This window comes from Falco peregrinus, chromosome 5, assembly GCF_023634155.1.
Source record: "Falco peregrinus isolate bFalPer1 chromosome 5, bFalPer1.pri, whole genome shotgun sequence".
NCBI classification, from domain to species: Eukaryota; Metazoa; Chordata; class Aves; order Falconiformes; family Falconidae; genus Falco; species Falco peregrinus.
The window spans coordinates 32,545,591-32,569,810 of NC_073725.1; the positions used below are offsets into that span (position 1 = coordinate 32,545,591).

The 24,220-nt window shown below is 42.0% G+C and overlaps 1 protein-coding gene and 1 long non-coding RNA gene across 9 annotated transcripts in view; one reads left to right on the forward strand and one right to left on the reverse strand.

The window, feature by feature from the left end:
* Positions 1-233: 233 nt before the first annotated feature.
* Positions 234-17,834, forward strand: LOC114011633 (uncharacterized). 7 transcript variants are annotated; one of them, XR_008747144.1, is made up of 6 exons: positions 242-327; positions 9,059-9,347; positions 10,341-10,377; positions 13,288-13,438; positions 15,669-16,560; positions 17,245-17,834. It is a non-coding gene; the product is annotated as an uncharacterized LOC114011633 (long non-coding RNA). The 7 variants fall into 7 exon arrangements; XR_008747145.1 differs by lacking the exon at positions 9,059-9,347 and having other exon boundaries at positions 243-327; XR_008747148.1 differs by lacking the exon at positions 9,059-9,347 and having other exon boundaries at positions 247-327; positions 13,356-13,438.
* Positions 17,835-18,218: 384 nt separating this feature from the next.
* Positions 18,219-24,220, reverse strand: part of BZW2 (basic leucine zipper and W2 domains 2) — a 56,523-nt gene continuing 50,521 nt past the window's right edge. For both annotated transcript variants that reach the window (XM_055803481.1, XM_055803480.1), the window contains 2 exons: positions 20,312-20,434; positions 18,219-18,675 (listed from right to left, as the gene is read on the reverse strand). In XM_055803481.1, the coding sequence (XP_055659456.1) occupies positions 18,647-18,675; positions 20,312-20,434 (152 nt within the window). In that variant the 3' untranslated portion in view covers positions 18,219-18,646. The remainder of the gene's footprint in view (positions 18,676-20,311; positions 20,435-24,220) is intronic.

Genomic DNA, 24,220 nt, shown 5'->3' on the forward strand with positions numbered 1-24,220 from the left:
CGCGCACCCCTTTCTCCTCCTCTACTGTTACGAAGGCCGCCGGGGCGGTGGAACGCGCCCGGCCCGCTGAGCGGGGCCCGGGCCTGGCCCCCGGGGCTGGCAGCGCCACCTGTCCCGCCGCTGGAGGAGGCCCTGGCTGCGCGCCCCGCCCGCGGGGCTGGCTGGGGAGCGGGGAGCTGGCGGGGGCCGCGGCCGGGGCACCTCCGGCCATTTTGTTGTTCAGGGAACGTGGGGGCCGGCCCCGCCCGCGGCGGTGCCCACCTGTAGGCCGCGGCCCAGTGTGATCGGAAGGAAACGTCCAGGGATTTACCGTCCCAGGGCGTTGAGGTATTTGGAGTACTGTTAAAAGTTTTGCCACCTATTCACCTGTATATTTATTTCTCTTCTTAAAACTGCTGTTTAAAAGTTTTATTAGCAGTCACGTTTCCACTGTGCCAGTTGTTACGTGTTTGCACCTGTGTATTTCCTTAGTTCGAGGGTTAAATATTTTTGCTTACAGGTAGTCAAACTCTTTCATCTCTAGTAATGATTTCCTACTGGTCAGTACCAAGTTTTTGTTACTGTTTTTAACGGGCTTGAATGGTGTCCCAGTTGTCTAGTACCTTCTGAAATCCTGTCTCCACAGTCGCCGTGGGCCAGGCCGTGCTGATGATGCTTTATAATAAATACAACAAATCTGATCACTTCCAGCTACTTGAATGTGTACATGTGTTGCAGGATTAGTGTCCAAGTTATTTTCATTTTTTTGCTGTGCTTCATAAAGAGACAAGGGGACATGTTCCTCCTTTGGGACGTCTGTAAGCGTATGCAGCACAGCAGTTCTACTTTGTCACTGTTTGGAGCCAGAGGAGGTGGTGTGATGGTCAGTTCCTAGTAAGCAGCAGAAGCAGCATCTATTTTCTGATGAATTCATAACAGTTCTTAAAAGGAACTTGTCATCAAAACAATTGAGGAAGGAAATTCCAAAAGGGTTTTGGTTTATGTAATTTGGATGCCTTTTGTCTGGTAAGGGAAGGCACGCAGGCTAATAATCCTTGCCAGCAGTGAGACAGAAAGAGGCTGAACAGCAGCAGGCTTCATCTTGCTTGGTTTGTCACTCAGATCTTTTTGCCCTTTTTTTTTTTTTTTTTAATATCTTCTTGTCATGCTTTTTGATGTTTTGCCAGACTTTTTTTCTCATACAGTAACAAAGACTCGTCACTTTTTAACTGATGTGTGTCTACCTCTCAGCTGCTAGCCAGGCAGCACATTAAAATTCTGCAGTATTTGTGACCACAAATTAAATCTGAATGTTCAACAGCTGCTGAAGCTTTCAGTTTGTTTCTAAACTTGACAGACAGACTGTCCCTGCTGCTGCAGCTTTGTGAAGTGAAAGGATGAGTGAAATATCTGTTGTAGATTTTTTCCCCTTGCTAATTAAATTGTTGATGTGGCTAACTTGGCCTATGGGAAATGCAGATTTACTAACAGGAGCTACTGCCTTTACAGGGCCGTACTTCTGATCTTTTGGGCCCAGGTCTATATACTAGGCCCAGCCTAGTATAAAGTTGCTTGCTTCAGTGCAATTTTACCAGCTGCTTTTAATTCTATTGTAAAGACAGGTTTCAGAAATTGTTTGATGCCCACTCAATAGGAAGGAGTATCTTGAATACATACCCTTTCCTGAACACAAGAAGCCATCAGCATATCAAATGTTTTTGTTGGATTTTTGTTGCAAATGCTCACATCTAGAGTTACTGTGCCGTTGTTCCTTTGGTTATAGTGCTGAATTATTCAGTATTATCATCCACTGCCGCCCTCAGACAATCTCTTTCATTATTAATAATTAAAAGGTGTACCTCCACTTTATTAATTAAGGCTGGTGTTTCTTACTAAGGGACCCAGCTCCTACAGCCCTTTGCGAGTGGGAAGTACCTATTACAGGTTCAGGGTAGGCATTTAACTAGGTCTAATGCAACTTAGCTTGTACCCACTTCTGACCATAAACTCTGGGGCAAAGTTCAGCAGATATAAATAATTGGAGGCTTCAATTAAATAAATAGAGCTATGACAAATTAGTGTAGCTGGGTTCTAGTGCTTTTGGTCCTTCCTCCATTTCTGTTTCCAAGTTGTAGTACAAACTTGGAGTATGGTTTGCATTTAGAATACTACTTCTTGCTGTTACAGCAATTTGGCTGTGCCGCCTACTGTAATTTGTGATAGTGGTCAGAAGTGTGTCTGTGCTCCTATTCTGCATCAGGCTGCAGAAGCTAGCTTGTATTCTGGCTAGAAATGGATCATTACAATTGTTAGTTATAAAAAGGCTCTCTTGCAGTTGGAGGAAAGCCCTTCTCTGAAGGGAAAACATAGATGGTGTTGGGTTTTGTTTGGTTTTTTTAAAGTTTATTTAAATAACTGGTCCAAGTGAAGATCCTAAATATTTATCTCCTCACTCTTTGTCTCTATAGGGGACAAATTCTGCACTCACATCTGTTATGTGAATCTAGAGCTGCTAGATGTAACCAAGAGCAGACTATGCCTTTTCCTTTTCTTCCCTCACGTTTTTTCAGATGCTTATTCTCCGCTTCCTTGCACAGTCTTTGTTCTCCTGCCTTTCTTTGATGCCTTTCAATGGCAATGCTGGCAACAGAAGCAGCTATGAACAGCGTGAATTAGTCGCTCTTTCATGGGAAACTGTGGTGGGGGGAAGAGTCCACTGGGCACTTGTAATGCTGCTGACGTGCACTCAGAGATGGGACAAAAGTATGCGAGGAGAGAGGGGAGTGAACACAGTGGGGCTCAGTGCTGGCATCCTTCTTACTCATCAGAAGAGCTTGAAATTGAGCCATTTGGGTAGTTCACTCTTCATTTCCCTGTAAAGGTCACATCAGCTGGGTTGTTTTCAGAAGGTTTTCTGCATGGGGCCTTATGCTGAAACACTGAATGCAAGCAAATCTCTTCTGTTTCTGTAGGTTGTGATCCTACATTATTGTTGCTGGTTTATGTTATTTATTATGTGCCTGAAATCTAAAGGTCTGTGTCACTTCTGAGGCACAAATTTGAAATGTGAAGGCTGAAGTATATACAAAGTTCTTAAGTATATACTGTTGTCTTACAATTGAGACACTGTAACCTTTTTCCTTACTCTGCTATTATGGAGCATCTAAAACATTGTAAGTGAAACACTCTTTGCAGAAGTTTATTTTCATTGCTTTATTTTTCCCAGGTTTACAGTAAGCCATTCATGGCTCTCTTATTTCATTTCGCTCTTTGTCTTGTAAAGTCATTTTTCTTCCCCTGTTGTTTGTATAAACTCTGTCATGCACATCAAAATCGGGGAGAGGAAAAACAAATTAAAAAACCGAGGTGTTTTCAGGAGCAGGAATGCCACATGCAATCTCTGTACTTGTAACTATTAATGTTAGGATTTAGTTTGACTTTTTCTTCTTAAATGTATAAGCAAAATACTTGTGATAGTAGGAAAAATAAGCATAAGTCTAAATTGTGTGAACTCTATCACAAGACAATCAGGCATGTTAAAACCAGGGCTAATGCCATTAGAATTTTAAACTTGGAATGCACCTTGCATAATTTTAGTTTCTGGCTACATTTGTTGTATTTCTGTTTGTTTTGTTGTTTTTAAAGTCTAGCATTAGTCGTTTTGCTTCCTTTAAGACACTATAGGAAAACCAGAAATGACAGTGTTAAAATCAGTAATTTTTTACTTGTTGCTATGATGATGCAGCATCTAGGGAATTTGTCATTTTCCTTTTATATGTACAAAAGGGCCCCACAGGATGGTTTTTAAAGCATACTGCATCAGCTCTAAAAAACAAGCCAAGCATCTGCTGTCTAAATTGTTTTCAAAGTATTTATTATGTACAGTTGACATTTTTAGGTGTTGGTATTGAAGTGAATGGCATATATGCCCAAAGGGGAAGGGTTTCAGCTGGATTAACTTGGAGTAAATAAAGGGGCTTATCCTACCATGGCAGTTGACCATTAAAGCATGTTCCTGCACTTGAGCCAGTAAGTGTGTCTGAAGTTTGATGATGGCTGTAGGATCTGTGTTTGGGTCAACAAAGTCTGTGAAGTAAAATGCTGTTTATGATCAGCTGTGTCTCTGCATGGGAAGTAGAGGCTCCAATGTCCAGACATTTATTGTGTCACAGAAAAGGGAAATCTGAGTCATCTCAGTCACATGAACTGCCTCAGTTACTCAGTCGTGTCAATTAGTCACCTTAGTTATCAGTAACGCAGCAGGTAGCATATATGGAGTCAATAAAACATACACTTAAAATGTTATCTGCAGTAACTATCGAGGGTTGGGGTTTTTTTAAGCTGAATTCAGTGCAAATGTCATGAAGATACACTCCAGTTGTTTACTGACTCATTTATTAAGGAATTGGCTGTGCCGTGGTGAATTTCTCTCCACTTCCTGGAACAAAACCAGTTCCCTGGCAGTGCTATTGTGCTTGTGCCATTCCACCCGCAATGTTAAAGAAGCCCTTTCTGGCACCAGGCGGTGAGGAACAGCATAGGCAGGTGTAGCTGTTGCACTGATCTTTGCTGTCTTACGGGCAGACGAGCAAGGTGCTGTGGTGGTGTGTCATGTTGATGATTATGATGAGCAAGACACAAGGGAGAGATGATTCTGGTGTACAGAATAAACTTGCCTGTGTTGTTTGGATCAGGCATACATTTCTGCAGAGGAGAATTTTTATTTATTTTTGGCATTTTTATTTAATTAATTTTTAGTGAAGTGGAGCATTGTAGATTAAAAAGGGGAAATCAGAACAGGAAAATAGGCCATTTAAGTACAGTGGCTGGAGCAACCCACAACTAGGTCAGAAATTAGCTCCTCCAAAGGCAAACACACAACAAATGTTCAGTTTAATAAAGTTAACAAGTTGTTACGAATGACTGCTGAAGAAATAATGGTTTGTTCATTTGTGCTCTTGGAAAGACATATGCTGAATGTATTTTTTGATTAACTTTCTGACCAGAATCAAAATCACATAAAGTCCTTGCATTAAGCATGGAAATGTAAATCACTGTTAGAAAACTACCTAGAAGGGAAGCTCTTTTCAAGTAAAAGCAGCTATAGGTAAGTGTGAAGCAGTTGTTCTGGATGGAGTAGCTGGATGTCCAGCCTTGCTTTTTAAGCCATTCTTTATGATTCCCACCGCATCTACCATGCAGTGGGTGAAAATACATTGCAGTGTAACAATAATGTTGACTTGTTAGTTCAGTTGATGCTCATGTCTTTTGAATCGTCTCATGAACAGTGCTTGCCAGACAAAAGATAGGTTTGGTGAAGTTTGTCCCTCTAACATTTATAGACAGGTGAGGGGAAAAATAATACCATTGAAGAACTAAAACAGGACCAGGCCACTGACTTTAAAGGGAAAGTGTATTTCAGAGGTCAGCCTTCGAAAAGTAGTGAAAGAGGCAAATACGCATTTTATAGATTCAGAAGCTAGTTCTTGGGATTTTCTGAAGATCTTACCTTAATTGTAAGAAACACCTTTCAGCACATTTAAAATCCATTTTGATGGTGGTGGAGGATTACGATAAGGAGAGTTTGTTGCATCTAATATATTAAAGAAACAACTGGAGGCTGAAAATAGCAGTATAATGATATTTTGAATAACATGAAAGGCGTGACCCAAAGCCCTGTCCTTCTGTTTGAGACCAGGATTTGGGAATGTCCTGGAACTGGGCTGGTTTCAGTGAAGTCTGGAAGAGAAAAAGGCAAAATTCTAGATCCAGGTAGCGAAGTGGTATAATGCTTCCTGCAGCCAAATCCTAACTTACTTGTGCTGTTGTGTATAAGGCATTTGCGTGTCTCTGGAGAGGTGGATAACTGCTGGGAAGGTGGCCTCTCTGAGACAGTGTGTATCATACTCTGTTCTCATGGGAAGTGTATCAATGCAGTGTGCTGGCACCTGATCCACTGTCACATCTGTTCTTCAGGTCTGATATAAACCCAGCAAACTTCAACAGTAAATACAAGTTAAGACAATAACTCTGTGATTAACAGGACATGTTAACGCCTGTGGACTAACAGTGGGGTGTAAGCAGTGAGAGAGTAAGCAGTTTTCAAATTAATTGTAGTTTTTATTGGTCTTAACTCTGCTGCAGGTTCTCATTACCATCGCATCCCAAAGATTTCCTCTTTATCAGGTTCAGGTGGAAACCATCACCACTTGGTTTTGATTTGAAGGAAAAATGGATACCATCTGCTGAAAGCCCTCCCAGGTGATTCTTTGGGAGAGCTACAAGAAATCCTGAAGTAATCAGGCACCATATGCTAAGAAGCAGAAATCTGAATTGTTTACAAGTATGTAGAACCACAGTAGAGCATGGTCTGAGCAAGACCTTGTATGGTGGGAGCAGAAGGGTGGGGAGAGATGCTGTGCATAACAAAGGAAGTTCCAGCACCAAGGTTCTGATGTAAGTTGTTTAGCTAAGTGCTCCTCACCAGGTCTGTCTGTTGACTGTGTTGCTGCTCACCCTGTGCATGTGAGCTGTGTGACAAGTTGTCATGCATGTCACAGAACCATGGAGAACACAGGTTGGAAGGGACCTCTGGAGATCATCTGATCCAACCTTCTGCTCAAAGTAGGGCTAACTCTGGAGCCACAACAGTTTGCACAGGGAGACGTTCAGTCAAATTTTGAACATCTCTGAGGATGGAGGACCACAACCTGTCGGACAACTTGGTCCAGTGCTTGAGTACTCTTATGGTGAAAAACTTTTCTGTTATCAGAATTGATTGTGTTGCAACTTGTGGCTGTTGCCTTGTTCTTTTGCGGTGTCCCTCTGAGAACAGTTTGGCTCTGTCTTTACTCTAACTCCTTTTAGAGAGTGGGAGACTGCAGTAGGTCTGCCCCCAGCCTTCTTTTATCTAGGTTAAATAAACACAGTTCCATCATCATTTCTGTGTCATTTGTCCAGGAGCCAAAGCAGTCCTTTTTTCTATGGGATGTCATGAGCTGGTATTTTCCTTTGACTTCCTGCTAAATTGGGATAGATCACTTGTGAGAGAATAGACATGTTTGCTCCAAACCAGCAATCCCAGGTAAAAAAAATTCATAGGAAGAAGAGAAACACAAAATGCCAGATTCTGGTATATGTGCTGTTTCTTTCTGCAGTTTCAGTAAAGCACAGTCGGTATGCTCACCCTGCTCTGTTGGCATGGCTTATCTGTAGTAAAGTTAGCTGCTGTGGCCTTCTGATGATGTGAGAATCTTTCAGAAATGGACAATTCATGAAGTATTTTCAAGTATCTTGATGTCTGCCTCGAGTGTCATCTCCATGACTGGGATGAAGTACAGGAAGGTCACAGGCCTGACAGAACAAAGCAGAAGATCCCTCAAAAGTACAGGGTTTATTCCAGACACTGGATAAATCTTGAACTGCAGAAGCAGCTAAGACAGTTCTTCTTTTAAATTGTATGCTTGTTTTATTTGACATTCCTGTGTCAAACATGTGCCCTGCGCTAACCAAATGCTGTAGGCCCCTCTGCATTTGGGGAGTAGAGTACATTTGGTATTTTTATTCAATAGTCAGGTTTTTTTTCACTGTGCTTTATCAGACCTGTTTAATATTCTTTTACTGGGCTGGGTGATTTCTGGTTTTTTGTTTGCCTCTGAAGAATGTATTTCTGCATGTTACAGGCTAGCACAGCAGCGAAAGATGGCTGGTGAGAGGTGGGTGAGTAAAATAATTGCACTTTCTCCAAATACCTTCTCGAAAACTGGAAGGAGTTTCTGTTTCTGATGCCTGTATCTTGGGGGAATATCTGGATTTCCAACATTGCCTTTTTATGGGGTGCAGTAAGAACCCTTGGGAATTCCATAATTTTTCTGGGTTTCTGATATTTTAAGTGGCCTCCTGTGAGAACAGTCAGCATTAATTTCATCATGGAAACAAAATTCCAGCTTAAATGTCATCCACAGCATGGTTCAGACCTTCCCATTGTTGCAAGACTTTAGCTGGCAGGTTGTTGCTTTGCTATCACTCTCTCGTTTATGTTTGTAAGAAGGCAATGCTTTTGTGCTTTTCCTCTAGTTTACTTCTAGGTTCCTGTCTACACTATTAAAGTTGTCCCGAATGGATTCTTTTTTTGATATGGGAAGAAGCTGTCCTTTTTCTTCCTCTCTGAGGATTAGTATTCTCAAGAAGACCACACTTCTGTGCCTTTTTCACGTTAATTCAGGGCTGCTTTGCAACATCAGCACCACCATGTGTTCCTCTTCAGTCAGTTGTCCGTATATCCGCTTACGTCTTTCAGACCTCTCCCAGACCCTGTGGAAACCATTTGGAGTTTAGGGTCATGAGAACGAGTTGCTTTAGGACTTCTTTAGATATATTCATATAACTTCCATTTATCCCTCCTGATTATTCTTGCCTGCATCTGATTCTTGCATTTCATCTATCCTGAAGTTTAGTAACGTATGAAGTTGAGTTTGCTTACAGGGCATGAACAAGTGGCTGTTTGCTTTGCTAGTCCTTGAAGGGAGGCTTGTATTATTCAGCTTTAAATAAATCATCCGGATGTGTACCTGTATCATTTGAGCTGCATTTTGCCCTGAGAATTCTTCAGTTAAAGGAGCACCTAAAAAGAGCTGCTGTTTCAGGAAAGTTTCTTTAAAAAAACTAGCCAATTCAGTTGCTTTAACAGCCACTAAATTATAACACAAATAGAATGACATAGATGCTACATAAATCGCTAAACTGTAACAAGCTGGTATAAAGATATTAAAACTCACCCACACAAACAAAACAAAGAAAACATGTAAAGGAAACTGTGAATGTGATTATGCACAGAATGCACATGAAAGCTGAAATAAAAGGAAAAAAACTCGAGATAAAGCAATCTCTGCACATTGGCAACAAGGACCAGGGTGTGACTGTGGGAGGAACAGCACATGAGAGAGCAGTACATTCATGCTATTTGGTGCAGAAGTGACGGCACATGACCTTGATTTGTGCAGTTATTCTAAATTATCTTTCTGTCTTGCTTTTTGTATCCAGTATTCGTCTCAGGACTTGTACTTCTCTGTCTCTGCAGTATTTCCGGGCACTGGCGTTTCCCCTGACAAGCTGCTGGCCTATTTGGGATCTCTGGAGACTGCATCCCCGTGAATCTGGCTGCTGTGATTATTTTAGCCCTCAACGCAGATTTCCCTGAGGAACAGAGGAAGTCTGCCAGCAGATGTGGTTCATGAGATTTGCTTACCCTGGGCCCAGCCAGGAGGCTGTGTGCCAGCTGGAGGGGCCACCAAGGGGGGTCCAAAGCAGAAGATTTGGTCCCTGCTCCATTCCTTGGGGAAGGAGGGGATCCCCCTTCCTTCCCTGAGGTGAGGGGCTGCAGCAGGTACTGCTGCACAGTTGCTTTGGCACCAGCAGCACAGGAGGGCAGATGGCTCTGATGGCAGGTCCAGAAGTTGAGCTGAGTGTAACAAGATGTTTCCCCAGTCTTTCTGGAAACCTGGGCCAACCTGTAGGGGAGAGGTGATCTGCCTGGGAGCAGAAGGCATTTCCATGTTGGATTTCTTGAATTATGTGTGTTTTCTGAGGAGGAGGGGGGAGAATTCCGGATGTTCTCAGCTGGGTGTAGTTTGAGGTACCCTTTGATTAGAAATCAGCCTTAATGGTTTCTTTTGGAACAGCTTTACAGGTTCAGAGGTTTCTGGGTTTATTAATGTTTTAAGCTCAAAGCAAAATGCAGAAGATAGATAGGAAGTCTGTCATAGCAAGTGGAAATATAACATTGTTTCTGTTAACCTCAAAATCCAACTGTCTTGGTAAAACCACAGAATTTTTATTTTATATTCAAAAGCTGGGAAAAGTGTGATCTTCCGGGTCTGTTCATACACTGCTTCCTTCTCCTGACACGAGAGAAATTTCTGGTTGTGGAAGTGTAGTCTCCAGGCTCTTTCAGAAGACTTCTTTGCATTGGTGTTATCCCAAGGGCCTGAATCATAGGGACAGAAAGGGACAGACTTGCTGCATGGATGGGCACCCAGCCACATGCCAAATACCGTTTTTTTCCCAGTTAGTGTAGTGCTGTCTGTGACCCTTGAGCGAGGAGGGAGAAGTCTGAATGTTCTAGATTTGAACTTCTTCAGGTATCAACACAGTAAGAGAGATTGTGATATCTTTTAACCTTTGCTTCCACTGACACGTCCTACTTATTCCACAAACTATAAACTATGTGCCTGCCCACTTCCCTTTAGAATATCCTTCAGTATCACAGATACCATCTGTTTTCTCTCAGGTGGTTTTATTGATAAAAGTCTAACTACATTGCAGAGCGGTTGTTCTCAGTTGGTTTTTCTTTTTTTTTCAAGGCTGCTGCTTCTATTTTGGACCTGGAGAAGGACTGAGGTACTTGAAAGCTTATTGATTTTTCCCAGCTAGACTAGTGAGCCTAATAACATAGGTCTGCCTACAGACCTTATTTTGGTCATATCCTTGGATGCATCAACAATACTGTTTATTTCTTCTGGTGTAATTTATGGCTGTCAGTGTTACGCAAATAACCCAGCAATGACGTGTAGCGAGATGGAGAGAGTTATGTTGGCCTGTCTGCAATGTTCCTAAATTTCATCAGGGAAAAATAAACAGAAAAATCTCAGGCAACTGATGTACTGGACGAGACTTCAATGCAAATGCATCTTATCATTATGAAGTTGCCGTATACAGCCATTTGTTCATTCTGGGTCAAATCTTTCTTTTTTTATTCCTGTGTGTTCCTAAATCAGAGAAATTTGGTGTTCATGGGTGTGTTAGTGGAGTTCCTGAGCAGTTTGCAGTTTCCCTGCAGTCCCGCAGGGTGACGGGTGCGGGACAGTGCGGAAGCAGACACTTGAGTCTTGTAACACCATCAATAGAAGTGCTAGTGATGAGTGTAGGATGCAGTGGCAGTCATTAACGTTAAGCTGTTAAATGAGACACTTGGACTGAGGTAATTTGAGTTTCTGGCAGCCAACAGCCGTGGGAGTGACAGATCCAAGTACCAGAATGTTGCCTGTCAGTTTGCAGCTGTGTCATATTGGCAGTTCCAGCATTGGGCTCTTTCATCGTGCTGGCTGGGAGAAGATGATGGAATGGTTTGGGTTGGAAGGGGCCTTAAAGATCAGCTGGTTCCAGCCCCCTGGTGGTGGATATCGGCATGTACCGTCCAGCAATGCCTCTCCAGTGGGCAGGGAGCACGTCCTGTACGTCTGCAAAACAGCCACCTGTGTAGTCCTGCTTAGTGGTGGCTGAGACCAACAAGTGCATTTCTCTCTTGCCTCCCTTGTGGGAGAGGCAGCGGGAAAGCAAGCACATACTCTTTGCTCTCCTCTTTGTCTGGATAACTTAGGATCTCAGTCAGACTAAGGACACTGTTCTCCCAGTATGGCCCTTGGTGCCCCAGGGCAGCAGGGAGCAGTGGTGAGGTGAGACTCCAACCTGCACAGCTCCTGCTGAAGCTCCCGAGGTCCTTTATAAGCTCGGGACTTCTTTCTTGTCTGAGAGTAATGTGGGTAAACTGGAAAGAAGAAACCCAGAAGGGGCCAAGCATCTGAAAACACTGCTAGCACGTGGGGTGATAGCAGGCTTCTGTGGGAAGGAACCGCGGCCACTGTCATGCTGGTAATTGGGTCCCTGCCTGGAAAAAATACCAAGTGAGCAGGTCACCCGGGATGCCAGCGCAGCAGCTCTGTGCCAAGGGCCACATGTAGGCTGCGCACACAGCCTGGGAGTGCTCGCCTGCCCGAGTCGTGTCTTCTGCAGGTGTTGGCATAACTTCCCTTCCCTGGATTTGTTTCTGTTTACATGGATGTCTAAAGGCCCGCATGGCTGGTAAGGAGCAGGAATTAACTTTTCTTTAAATGTCATAGCACAAAACCAAAAGCCTGGTGAAGCTGAAGAAGCCAACCCTGAAGGTTTTCTTTTTCCTCCCTGCTAACTCAAAAGATGTGGCCTTTTTGGGAAAATATATGCTTATGCAATTTGTCCTCATTTTGGTTCTTGATAACCAGCACAACTCGGCCAGCATTGAATGGATGGCTGCAATTAACCCATGTAATAGTGTTTATGGCTCCTTTTGAGAAAGGACTGTTATTTCTTAGTCAGCGCATAAGCCTTATTTTAGGTAATCAGAAGCCCCATTTTAAGTGCCAATGTGATTTTAAAGGTACTTCATGAACATGACAGGAACTCAAAGCAAAGCCTTTGAGATGCCAGAGGAGACCTGTTAAAATTACCAGGCAGTTTACCAGTGCCTCAGCAAGGGCATGTTTGAGAGCAGCAGGTTTTGTGACTTCTGTGAAGTCTTCTTCAATTTGTGCTATTCAGACAAACTCAGCAAGGCTGAAGCATCACGTGCCCTACATCTGAACCCGTGGTTTTGAAAGCTCGCATTTTGAGGAAGGGGTTCAAAACAGAAGCCAGAGTTCAGCAACCCCACCCCCTTACACCACTGAAAGTAAGGGATTGGGCTGCATTTTCTCATGCTCTTTGCTTCTCTTGAAGAGCTGATCTGTCATTGCTTAAGTGCACAAGCTGTCTTGAAATAATAATATGCTGCTCAACTACAAGATGCCAAGAAGCCTGCTTCTTGCTGCTAATGCAATACCACAGTTGCTTGTCGGTGCCCTGCCCCAGGCACCACCGTCTGGGGGCTGTGGTGGGAGCTGGAGCCCCACAATGAGCTCCACCAGAGACCCAAAGCCTGAGTGCTACCTGCGGAGGGAGGAAGGGCCTCCATCCCTCTCAGGTTGGTGGATGGGTGTTTGAACAAAGTTCTGCATCTTAAACCGTGAATTATGGCTGCATTGCAGGTCAACGTTAATTGACCCCCCCACCACCCATTTATGAGACCTTGTTTAACACACCTTATGCCTCTAAATGGACTGGGGGGTGGGGGATGGGGTGGTGGTGTGTGCTTTTAAACATTTGAGCAAATGTCTCCTTGTCACTTGAACCCTTGATTTGAGTGTCAAGTGATTATTTGAGAAGCGAAAGAGTTTCAGTGTTTTCAGCAAAAAAAAAAAAAAAGTCATACCTGCATGAGACTTAAGAAAACCCAAAACCTAGCTTTTGTGGAAATTACAAAAATTATGGAAGCTGGCTAATATGACCCTAGAGAGAGCAGGAAAACATGAGCTCCATTATTACAAAGGAGTGTGTGTAGCTTAAAGATGTGGTAATGAGCACTGGTGTGGGTAGTACTGAAAGCATATGTTGTAGCACTGTTTAGCATATTTTATGCTTTTCACGTTATACCACTATCCTGTGTTTATACTTAAGCTTGCTAACCCTTTTGGCCTGCTCTCAAGAGTTGGAAAACGATCATGCAAACTGCTCACTTGTTTCAGTTTTTCTGCCCAGCTCTGTTATATGCCAAGCAACAGGCGTGAAGTGTTTGATCCTCAAAAGTCTTACCCAGGAGCTTGGCTAGGTAAGTCATAAGAGAAACCCCTACCTCATAGCTCTTAATGAAGAATAGGAGCCCTTCTGAAAGGTGTTTCTCAAGCCCAGAGAAGATGTGATAAGAGTAGCTGCTTCTCATGCATGGATGTGCCTCCACATGGCTCAGTTTGTGCTGGGCCATGACGAGGGTTTCAAGGCATTCCTACGTTACAAGTAAAGTTGTTAATAAATAGCATATCCTGAATTATGCTTAAAATACAAAAGAAGTGGTATTTTAAGAGATTTTTTAATAGCCTTTGAATCTTCTAATTTGAAAAGCTGCAGAGGTAAAATAATGCATAGCTGAGAGGTATTAAAAGGTACCTAAAAGCTATTTTACCAGCTAGATGGTAAATTCTGTGTGTTTTCTTAAAGTAGTTGCCCAACTGTTTCTTACAGCACAGGAAGGGAAAAGCTGAATCACTTGTTTGTCTGGTTGTCACCTCAGTTACTAGTGCAGAGTAGGGTAAATTCCAAGCAAACACATTATGTGTAAACAATGCTTCAAAATCCTGGTGTTCTGAATTTTCTGAATGTTCTTATTGAAAACAAGGTTTTTTGAGTAAAGCCAACAATACTCTTAACAAAACAAAAATATATTGTAAAAGTTTTGAAGTTACAAGGTAGTTTATTCACTTTGAAATAACAGCTTTCATGGAATGAAACTGAATTGTAGTCAAAATATTCTGTGTTTAATTATCTTCCTTTAGTACTTCACACATGCTTTGCACTAGCGTGGTGACTTTCTCATGTACATACATTTTAAATAGTTTTCTTAAAAAATAATTTAACATTTATAAAATGGTCTTTGTATATTATTTAAAGATCTTTAATATTCAAATAAGGCATGAATAATGTCATATTAATTCTAAATATGTATTTTCAGCAATATTAGACATTTATAAATTTTATTTCTATTGAATATACTATATTAAGCATTTTAGTAAGTATATATTTTATTTATAATTTAAGAATAATGTTCAAAAGTAGTTTTTCATTTTAAAATCCATTTTGACAATGGACAGGGCCTTAATCAGAAAGAAGTAATTACAATAACTTGGGGTTCTGTGTGGAATGAAAATGTGTTTCAGTTCACCAGGATCATCTATGTCCTGAAACTTTTAAATACTAGAAGAGTAACTAGCCATTAATTTAATATATGTAGCCAGCGGATGAACTCAGTTGCAAGACATGTGGTTAGTTTGTTAGAAAACTACTGACACCTGTAAGACTGCACAAAGAGCTAAATTCCTTAATTTGCTAACTCATTGCTAGAATTACCGAGAGCCACTTTCGTGTAAAAAATCCTCATTGTGTGCACACACACCCCCACCCCCACCCCTGATCTCTCCCTCTCCAAGGTGTAGTCGCAGACTGGACCCTGGGACCCCGCAGAGGTCTCACCTCGTAGAAGCTGGTTTCTTTGGGTGGTAGACGCCCTCCTTGCCCAGCCAGCCTGGAGCTGCCCCAGGGATGAGCTTGGGAGCTTCTCCACCACTCCTGTTAGGATGCGTCTGGCCACTGGGTTTGGGATGTGCTGGCTAAGCAGATGAGAGGGATGCTGGCGTGGAAGGCCATTACATGTCCTGCAGGTAAATCTCTATTGCTCAAAACACGGTGAAGGTGCAAGCAGGGTTGCTGCTGAAAACACTGAAGTGCCAGCTTGATGATGGTTTGTGATCTGCAGGATTATTAACTGCTGTGGGGTAGGAACCCCCTTTGTACAGAGTCTGACACAGACAAGCCTCCAACGCAGTCAGGCAGTTGAAGCCAGAAGAAACAGGAACTGTATCGACACCTTTCAGATTTCTGCCCAGTGCTTTAACCAGGGGAACCATAGAACCTAACTCACTGTGGCATCCCAAGAAAGATGCTGTCCCTCTCTGGGAGGGAACCTGCATGCTAGGAGAATGTTTTAAAGCAATAGAAATGGCTCTCTTAGTTAAAACCTCAGCATGACTTCAGGAGGCAGAGGCCAGAAGGGAAAATCACCTTCAAATTCAATAATCCCCATGTTAAAGTGCATCCCATTGCAATTTATTGTTGGGTAAGAGAGGTGTGTATAGTTCTGACATTTAGGTTCCACTGATGTTTCAAAATTAAATGCAACGTATTATGGGAAGCATATTTTCTATGCAGTATCTTTTTATTTTTGTAAGACAATTTACTCTGTATTTGAAGAATATATTTAGTGTTGACTCTAACTTTCACTTCTTTAGCAGAGAAATGCTACTTCAAGGGCTGTGTTAAAGAAATGCTTTGGATTGGGGACATTTTTAACTGAAATGCAGACTTGGTGAAGGCTTCCAGGGAAGGGTGCTTTGCCTGAAGAGTCACCATCAAAAACCTCGCCCAGCTTCTAAACCACAGAATTCTTGAAAAGCCTAATCATGACATACATTTGTACTGAAATTTGGTCTGATGCAAACAAGGTCTATCTGTATTTGTGCCCCTACCTAGTTTGGTTAACAGCAGGTATGCGAAATGCTGGATGGAAATGCATGTGTGAAAATTCCCCATCTGAGCTGATCTCAGAGATTTAAGTGGAAAAAATTCCTGAAAACTAGATTAAGAAACAGTGCCTAAGCAAAATAATGCATCATTTTGCTGGAGGAGGGAAAGCTGAGAGGGTTTCCCAGGAGCTAAACATCAGACACATGGAAGATATCGGGTTCTGGGAGTTGTGTCACTGAAAATTAGACACCTACCATCAGTCCAGAGTGCAACTCCTCATCCTGCTCTGCATCACAGGTTTCAGCGTGGCCAGCAGCCCTGTCTTAAAAACACCCGTGTTTCTCTAACACAACATCTATAAATGGAGCCTGGGACAACTGCATCAGCAGTCGTAGAATCTCTCAAGTTGGAAGGGACCTATAAAGATCATTGAGTCCAACTTGATCGGTGCCTGGCTTGTAGGTACCTGAACTTCAGTGAAGTGGATCCTACTGAGCATGAATGCGCCTGGCTTGAGGCTGCAGCCAGCATCCGAGACTTGCTGCCTTTTGCCACCAAGTGCCTCCTGCCAACGATGAGTTTTCTCTCCAGCAGATGGCCCAGCCAGCCCGCAGGAAGCCAGCCTTTACCTTGCCATCCCTGGCACTCCAGCTGCAGGTATGCTTATGGTATCCTCTGCACATTATTCTAAATGGGCACCTTTGAAATCGGTTTGAGTTTTAGGCTATACAGAGAAGTAGTTTTACATACACACAACTGAGTATTCATTGGTACCTCAGAAAACCACAATTTTGATTGTGAAATGGTTTTGGCAATAATGACTCAATACTACCACTTCACAGCTGCAGAGTTTGTGAAGAGATGGTCCCCAGGTCAGTAGTGCCTGGCAAATTTATTTTCTGTCATAACAAAGACAAATGGGAAGTGTGCAGCTAATGCATCAGTTCTGTTTTTGAATATGATTCTTACTGTCTCCTCTAAGTTACTGGAAATATCCACATGACATATTTCCCCTTTCAAAGATCAATAAGTGTTACAAAATAAATGTTGTTCTAGATGGAAAGCTGGCATTCAACAGTGCTTGATTTCCACTTGCTATTTGCTGTTTCTAGTAAAGCTAGATACATACTGAGACATTTACAACCATATGATCTGTGCTTTATATGACTTTTCCATAAAAAAAATCTGTACTATTTGTTAGCTTATTGGTTTCTAGTGACAAAATACACCACTTCATTAGTTAATTATACTCTTCCCCTGTAAGAATACAAGCCTGCTTTTTCTTAACCTTACTAATCCAATCACTCATATTTCATGTGGATTTAACTCTTATGTTTAAAGGGAAGGATGCAGAGTGTTTAAGTTACACCTTCTTAAAGAGAAGCTGAACTGGAGCAGTGCTATGTAGCAGCAGACTGACTTGCAACCCTAGTCATTCTGGGCCACCAGCATGGTGAGGCACAGACAGCAGAGGGAGGACTGGGGCAGAAGACTACTTCTAAAGTAACTTGTGAGAAATAAAATCGCAGCAACTGTTACCCAATTCTCTGCTGTGTAAAAAAAAGGTGCAAGTCAGACGATGGTGCTGCGCTGGACCTTTGCTGTTGCGTTCACATCCACAAGGCACAACACTGGATTCCAGGAACTCTGATCCCAAGTGCTGGCTGAGTCTTCCCACAACATCAGGGCTCTGGGCTTGGGTTTTGAGACTTACATGCATGTACTAACCCGTGCATTGGCTCTATTTATGCAACATCCCTGTCAGGTCCCAGGCACTGGAATTTTAAGTGGCATCACATCAAGGCACAAGGTGAATATTCAAGAAAGTGTGATGGGTCCTGAGAAGTTTAAAGATTAGTTTTCTGTATTTCAGTCAAATATCTGACTGCAACATCATGGCGATGTAAATAAATTTCAGATTTCACATGTAATGACTTCTAGTCATGTCATTTTAGAACATTAGCTTCAAAACACATGTTTTCTCTTGAACAATTTAGCCCTCGCCAATAACAAAGTATAGTTTGAGCTGAGACCGCACATTATGCTACTTATCACTTGCATAATGGGGACTCCACAGATTTGTTCCTGTAAATTTTCTTTGAATTAATGGAATAAATCAATATTTGTTACGGAATCTGGCTTATGTCCAAAGTTATGTGGAAATACGGCAATAAAGATTAGACAGTGATCCCAATTAACTACATATGCTGATTTTTTGGGTAAGAAGTATGAAACCAATGTCTTGCTATTCTTGTGTAATTTTCACTTGAAGAATCATAAAAACTTAAAAAGCATACACACTAACACCACAAAACTAAGATATAAAAGCCATTTATTCAAAAAAATGTGGTGGTGTCAAATCACATACACAAGCCAATACTGAGCTACAAACACAGACCAAACAGTTCTATAAACAGAAATTGGAGTGTTCATTTACCATAGTACCTGAAAAAGACTGTTAATAAAAAGGAGTCCATAAGTATTTCATTTCACTTTTTCTACATGGCTCCTTGCTGAATGTCTTTGCCTAAGTTAGTGTACAATGAGCCAGAGGTAGAGTCCCAAGTAAAGCATCTAATGCCTCAGGGCTCCATTAAAAACCTTTATTCTTCTAAACAAAAGGAAAGCCTAGCCTATAGTTTTCTGTATGACACTGAAGTAAAGCCTCTTTGCTTGAACAGTACGGCATTCCCAAGCGCATTTGGCATTAACCTAGATTGAGACTGTGCTTTGTTGAACTGTCTCAGTTCTCCTCCCCTTCAGACTCCGACTCTAGAAGAGAAGAAAGTAAAATGCTTCATGGAGGTTGCATAAGGACAGTGATGTGAGTAATTCTGTAAAAATAACAAGATATCCTTCCAAAATCCAAAATTTTCATCACACCTAGTACCTTCTAGGAGAGGTTGGCAGATTAAACAGTCGACCAAAAAGTAACACACAGCTGGTTCTTCTACTCTGCTACCCTCCACAGTGGAGCTCTTCATTTATAGATCTGTCACTAGAATTTTAACCAGATCACTATGAATTATTCTGGTCCTCATCTGCAGACTCATACAACACACATCTGAGTTTCATAAAGGAACAGCATTATTTGCTAATTGCTATGAGCAGACTGTACTGCTGGCATCCAGGAAGCACCCTTTGAACTGTTTGCTCTGCAAATATCCATCATCATCATCCAGCCCATCTAGAAAGGCAGATGTGCTGCTACCCTACAGCAGGTATGATATCTGCGCACATTTTTTTATGATTTGTATAGCGTAAGGTAAAAGTAATTTAGAAGTAGAAGCAGGAGAAGTAGAAGTCATTTAGAAATAGGAACATACGTGGTGGTTTTGTTACCTAAAGCTACTTTAGATCATACTGTATTTTCAGTCTGTGTTCACCTGACAGGAAAGGGCTTGCTGCCAACAAGTGTCACACATTAGATCAGATTTCTCAGAGCAAACATGGTCTGCGTGTTCTTACAGCAACATTTTGTCTCCATTTGTACTGGACTTGGTAATTAAGGACATCTGGCAGTGGGGACATGCAGGAAAGGATAAAAATAAAGAGCAGCAGAAAGACATACAAGCAGAAGATTAAAGGGGGGCAGGGCAAAATGCTTAATTAGACCAAGATTGCTGGTCCAAAGGCTCAAGTGTGAAAAGAGCTACCATTTTTATACTGCTACCTGCACATGTGAATTGCTGCAGTTTTATCTGCTCCTTGGCATTACTACATATTCCCTTAAAATTTCTAGAACTTAATTATTTTAAATGGGTGAAAATGAACACTAATAATTATACCCCTATCTATTACACATGGGTTGATCTTCCCACTATGTAATTCCTTCTCCATGCAAAAAAAGATAACTTACTTATTCAGTACAAACTGAAGTATTTTCCTGTGCAGAACATGAGAAGAACAACGTTGGGAACTAAGGAAACAAGTTCCTCTCTGCAACAACCACTTTAAAAGCAGCAAATTCAGCCCACCTATCAGCCTGACCATTCAGCTAAAAGCAATTTCAGCTGCAGTGGCACAGGGAGGCTATATTCATGTCTCCAGTACAGATGATAATAGCAGAAAAGGCACTGACACAGTGAGCTGTTCAGTTGGGCATGCTAACACCAAGGTACTTCACACTGTCCTCAGTACAGCACTCCTTCCAGCAGCAGCTTGAAGCATTTATCTACAGACAAGTGGTACCTGATGACTTAAAGACTTCACAAGGACACCACAAACAACAAAAAGCACCAAGTGTTTGTTGTTAGGCTCAGGCGCAACTGGAAACAATTTGGAGAAGGCATGCCTGGTGTTTTTCTATTCTAAGTCTGTATAATTCATATGCCTGGTACAACGAAAATCTGAAAAAAATAAATTTGATTCACGAGGAGGCTACTATAGTTCTTTAAGTAACCCATACCTTCTTCAGCATTTTGCAGCCACTCCACGAATTTCTTCATCTGGTCAAGAAAAACACTTTTGCCTTTAGCAACATGCGCTTCTTTATACCACTTGAGGATAGCTTCTTCACTCAGAACATCAGCTGAAACACAGATCAGTGTTTGTAAAACATCAGTGTACTTCTTAGAGGTTAGAAGATTTTGAACATGAAAGAAGGAGGAATTATTTTTTTTAAAGGCAGCATAAAATAAGTTAATGTGGTCGCAGTGGAACAAGCTCTGCGTGAACTACATTAGGCTACCACTACAGAATATCCGATGCATGAAAGGGACTCCAGATCCAGTAAAATGTGTAATGTATTAGGCTTAAAATAAAGTACCAAGTATTGTGCTTCTGTAAGGAAAAGTTCTCTATTAATCTGCTTTAAATACACCACAGAAGATGGCTGGATTAAAAAAAGAAAAAATCAGTCTGCACATCTTAGAAGTTACCACTATAAGAAATACCATGCTTTTTCTTGCTGTTTGATCACAGAACTGTGCATGGTTCTAGAAATCTGAAGTGACAGACACCTCCTGATTGAACAGTTAAAAGACAGCCAGTAGGGACCTTTGGCAATCATTTTTCCCTAAAGGTTTTATATTGTTTTTAGCTATTAAGTTTTAAGGTCACTATTCAGACCACCCGTTTTAAGGGACTGGCTCACATGGACAGCACAGCTGACTTTTTTATGTCAAGCATCAAGAACAAAACAGCCGTCAGTGAGGGATTGTGAGGCTGAGTACAATTCAGAATAAAGAAATCCTAATAAACAGCAAGGACACTTATTGTTTCCAAGAGATGCAAATTTAGGTCTAGCAACAGACCTCTAGCCCCAGGAACAAAGCTCCTGTGATCCAGCCAAGCCAAATATCTCAGTAATTGATGGCTGTGGAGGCAAAATCTGGGATCCACGATGGCATTTTGGCAGTTACGTAATGCAAGAGGCAAGAACAACAACAAAAAAATCAAACTATATTTGTTCTATAAAAAGACTAAAGACAGCTTTCTACAGCTCATTAAAATTTCCATTCTTTTTGTCTTTCAACAAACTACCCTTGCTCTGCAAAATCAACACATTTATGTCGATTTCTTCACTGCTTCCTTGAGCTCTTGGTGCCGTCCCACCCACTGGGTATTTGCTTGCCAAAGCGCCCATCCTGACCATCACCACCTTCTTCAGCCTAAAGGTCACAGAACATGTGGCAGGGAAGGAATGAGGGCAAACTGAAATAAGTGACACCAAAACCCCAAAGCATCTGATCAAATGAGACACAGTAGACATTTCACATGCACTGTTGAATAATAAACAGATGGAAGCAGCCGGGGATACATTTGAACTTAATCAAAACTATCCCAAGACATCCAACAGTAAGAGAATATGAAGTCTCACTGAAAATCTGGAATTTAGTGAGTGTGACTGAAGTTAGTTACCTTGTCTCTCAGATGCTTTTCCAAAACAAATCTTGTCCACAGTTTGCTGCAAGTGACAGTAAGCTTAAAACGCAGGGAAAACAGGACTGCGCTGGCTCTAGGCTTTTTTCAGTACATATGAAGTTGCACTTGGTGAACCCTCCAAGTGGCGCACACAGCTGTATCTTCCTGAAATCACAACCCACCCCAGTGGACTTTTTCTCCAACGTAACCGGGACACACGACTTAAGACAGAGGCTCCAAACATGTTGCATTAAATACTTGCCAGTAGTCTTTATCAGCAGCTCAAAGGCATTACAGCATTTAACAAATCGGGATTTTCATTTAGGAAACCTCAAAATATTTCACACGGATTCATGGAACTGCAGTGTAATCCCTGCATGTAAAAAGCTTATGTGCACCATAGTCCTGAGCTCACACAACTACATCTGCAGAATTACTCGGGGTGTGACAGTTATTATGATCCTTAGGGACAGGCAAAGAAAATCGGGAGAGGACAGATTTCAGGGGGGAGGGGAGGAGGGGAAAGGGTTGAGCAACCCCCTCCCTAGCTCAAGCTAGCTCTTGGGTGTTGTGGACATTTAAAAACATGCAGCTGCTGTACAGAAGCAGCTGCAGAAGCCCACTGCTGCATTACAGTCCGTATTACAATACTGTGCCAGGAAGCACCTCCAGGCAGGCACGTATCTCAGTTCAACAGTAACAGGATTTACATTTAGTTTTTTGATTTGCAGACTGTACGCTCAAGGGGTTTGCTACCAAAGAGGAAGGGGGAACGTCTCCCTCCCTCCCCAAAACCCCAAACCTGGTAACAGCAGCATGCTTTCTCACTGTGTGCCTCAAAGATTATAACATTCTCAAGCCAGGTGGATGAAAAATTTGCCTGTATGTAACTCCATAGCAATAAGCCTCCTACAGTAACAGAAAAGAACAAAATGAATTCAACTCCAAAAAGGACAACTCCAACTCTCCTTTCTTTTCTGAACAATATTATTTGTAACACATTCGTGCCTCCAGTGCTCATAAGAGATGATATGCTCTTGTCAGTACAGAGATGCCCAATTAAACAATCATGCAGGACAGGGTATAGTTAATCCTACTTCTCTAGGTTGCTTTGAAGCAATGGGAACACTGGGGGAGATGGGAGGAGGAAGGGAATGATTCATTTCGTATATTTATAGTTATTCCTCATTAAATTTGATTATAGATACATTTCAACAGCTGAACACTGTGGTTTGTGGGCGTGTGCACATCATTTTCACCACAGTCCCAGGTGATGTCAGCCTGAGAGAGCTGGTTTATCCTGCAGGTGCAGCCAACTGCCACTCACACCACCCACAGCCAGAGCCTCCAGGGATGTCCCTCATGAAAGGGAGAAGCTGCAGAGCAGAGACTGAAAAGCCCCGTGTCTTTACTGCAGGGTTAACTGGAAAGTTACTTGAAGTTCAGGTCTCAGCTTTGTACTAAATCACCCAGTCTGAATGAGTTTCTGCTTTCAACTCAAGCTGCGTAGCCATCGGCAGTAAAGGGAAAAGCGCACCCTGTCAGCTGCCAACGCAGCCAATCAACCTGCATAATTCAACTCTGTCACAGCTAACTCAGTTGGGAGGACAGAGCCTTAAGGCAAGGGCTCTTTCAATGCAAGGAGTATCACCCACAGTGCAGTTACGGTCTCCATGGTATTTTTTTTTTCTGGGAAAAATTTGCATCTAGTACCAAAAGAAAGTACTTGAATAATGGAAGATATTTCAAGATAATTGTGTTCCATCAAAATGCAAAACCTGTGTATCAAGCGGAACTGGAAGATTCCGTTCTTGTAAGCATGGGATTCCTGCAGCGTTTGAGAAGACAGCCTGCATCATTTGGTTGCAACAACTCCATACTGCAGAAGAGTATCTCTGAGGCCTATTCATGCTGCCGCAAACCAGACTATGACTCCACATACGCTTCTGATTTATTTTCTTTCTGTATATTGTAAACATTGTCCTGAATTCTAATGCAAAAGTACACAGAGGCTTTGTGCCTGCTAAGGGTGTTTGCTGTTCAAAGGGTGAAATTCTGATCCTTATGAAAGGAATGGTTATTAAATTCAATAGGGTCAAGATTTCACTTTTGAAATGCCCAGGTCAGACACAAGCTAAAAAAAGGGGAGATTCTGCAAGTGACTCTGATATATAGCATGTAATCCAATAACAATAATGCTTAATTAACCCACAGTTAAAGGACACACTGCAACACGGAGTGGACTAAAAACCAACATTCAACTTACATAATTAGCAAGGAGGCTGGCGAACTTACTCGGTATCCCTCAGAAGAACTCAGCAATTCTTATTCTGCAGCTGGCACATTTACAATTGCACTGGCTTTAAGTGATAACCAGAAAAACAACCTGATCATAGCCAGGGATCACTGGACAGCTTGTTTTTCTCTACATTGTACCAGGAACAGAAAGATA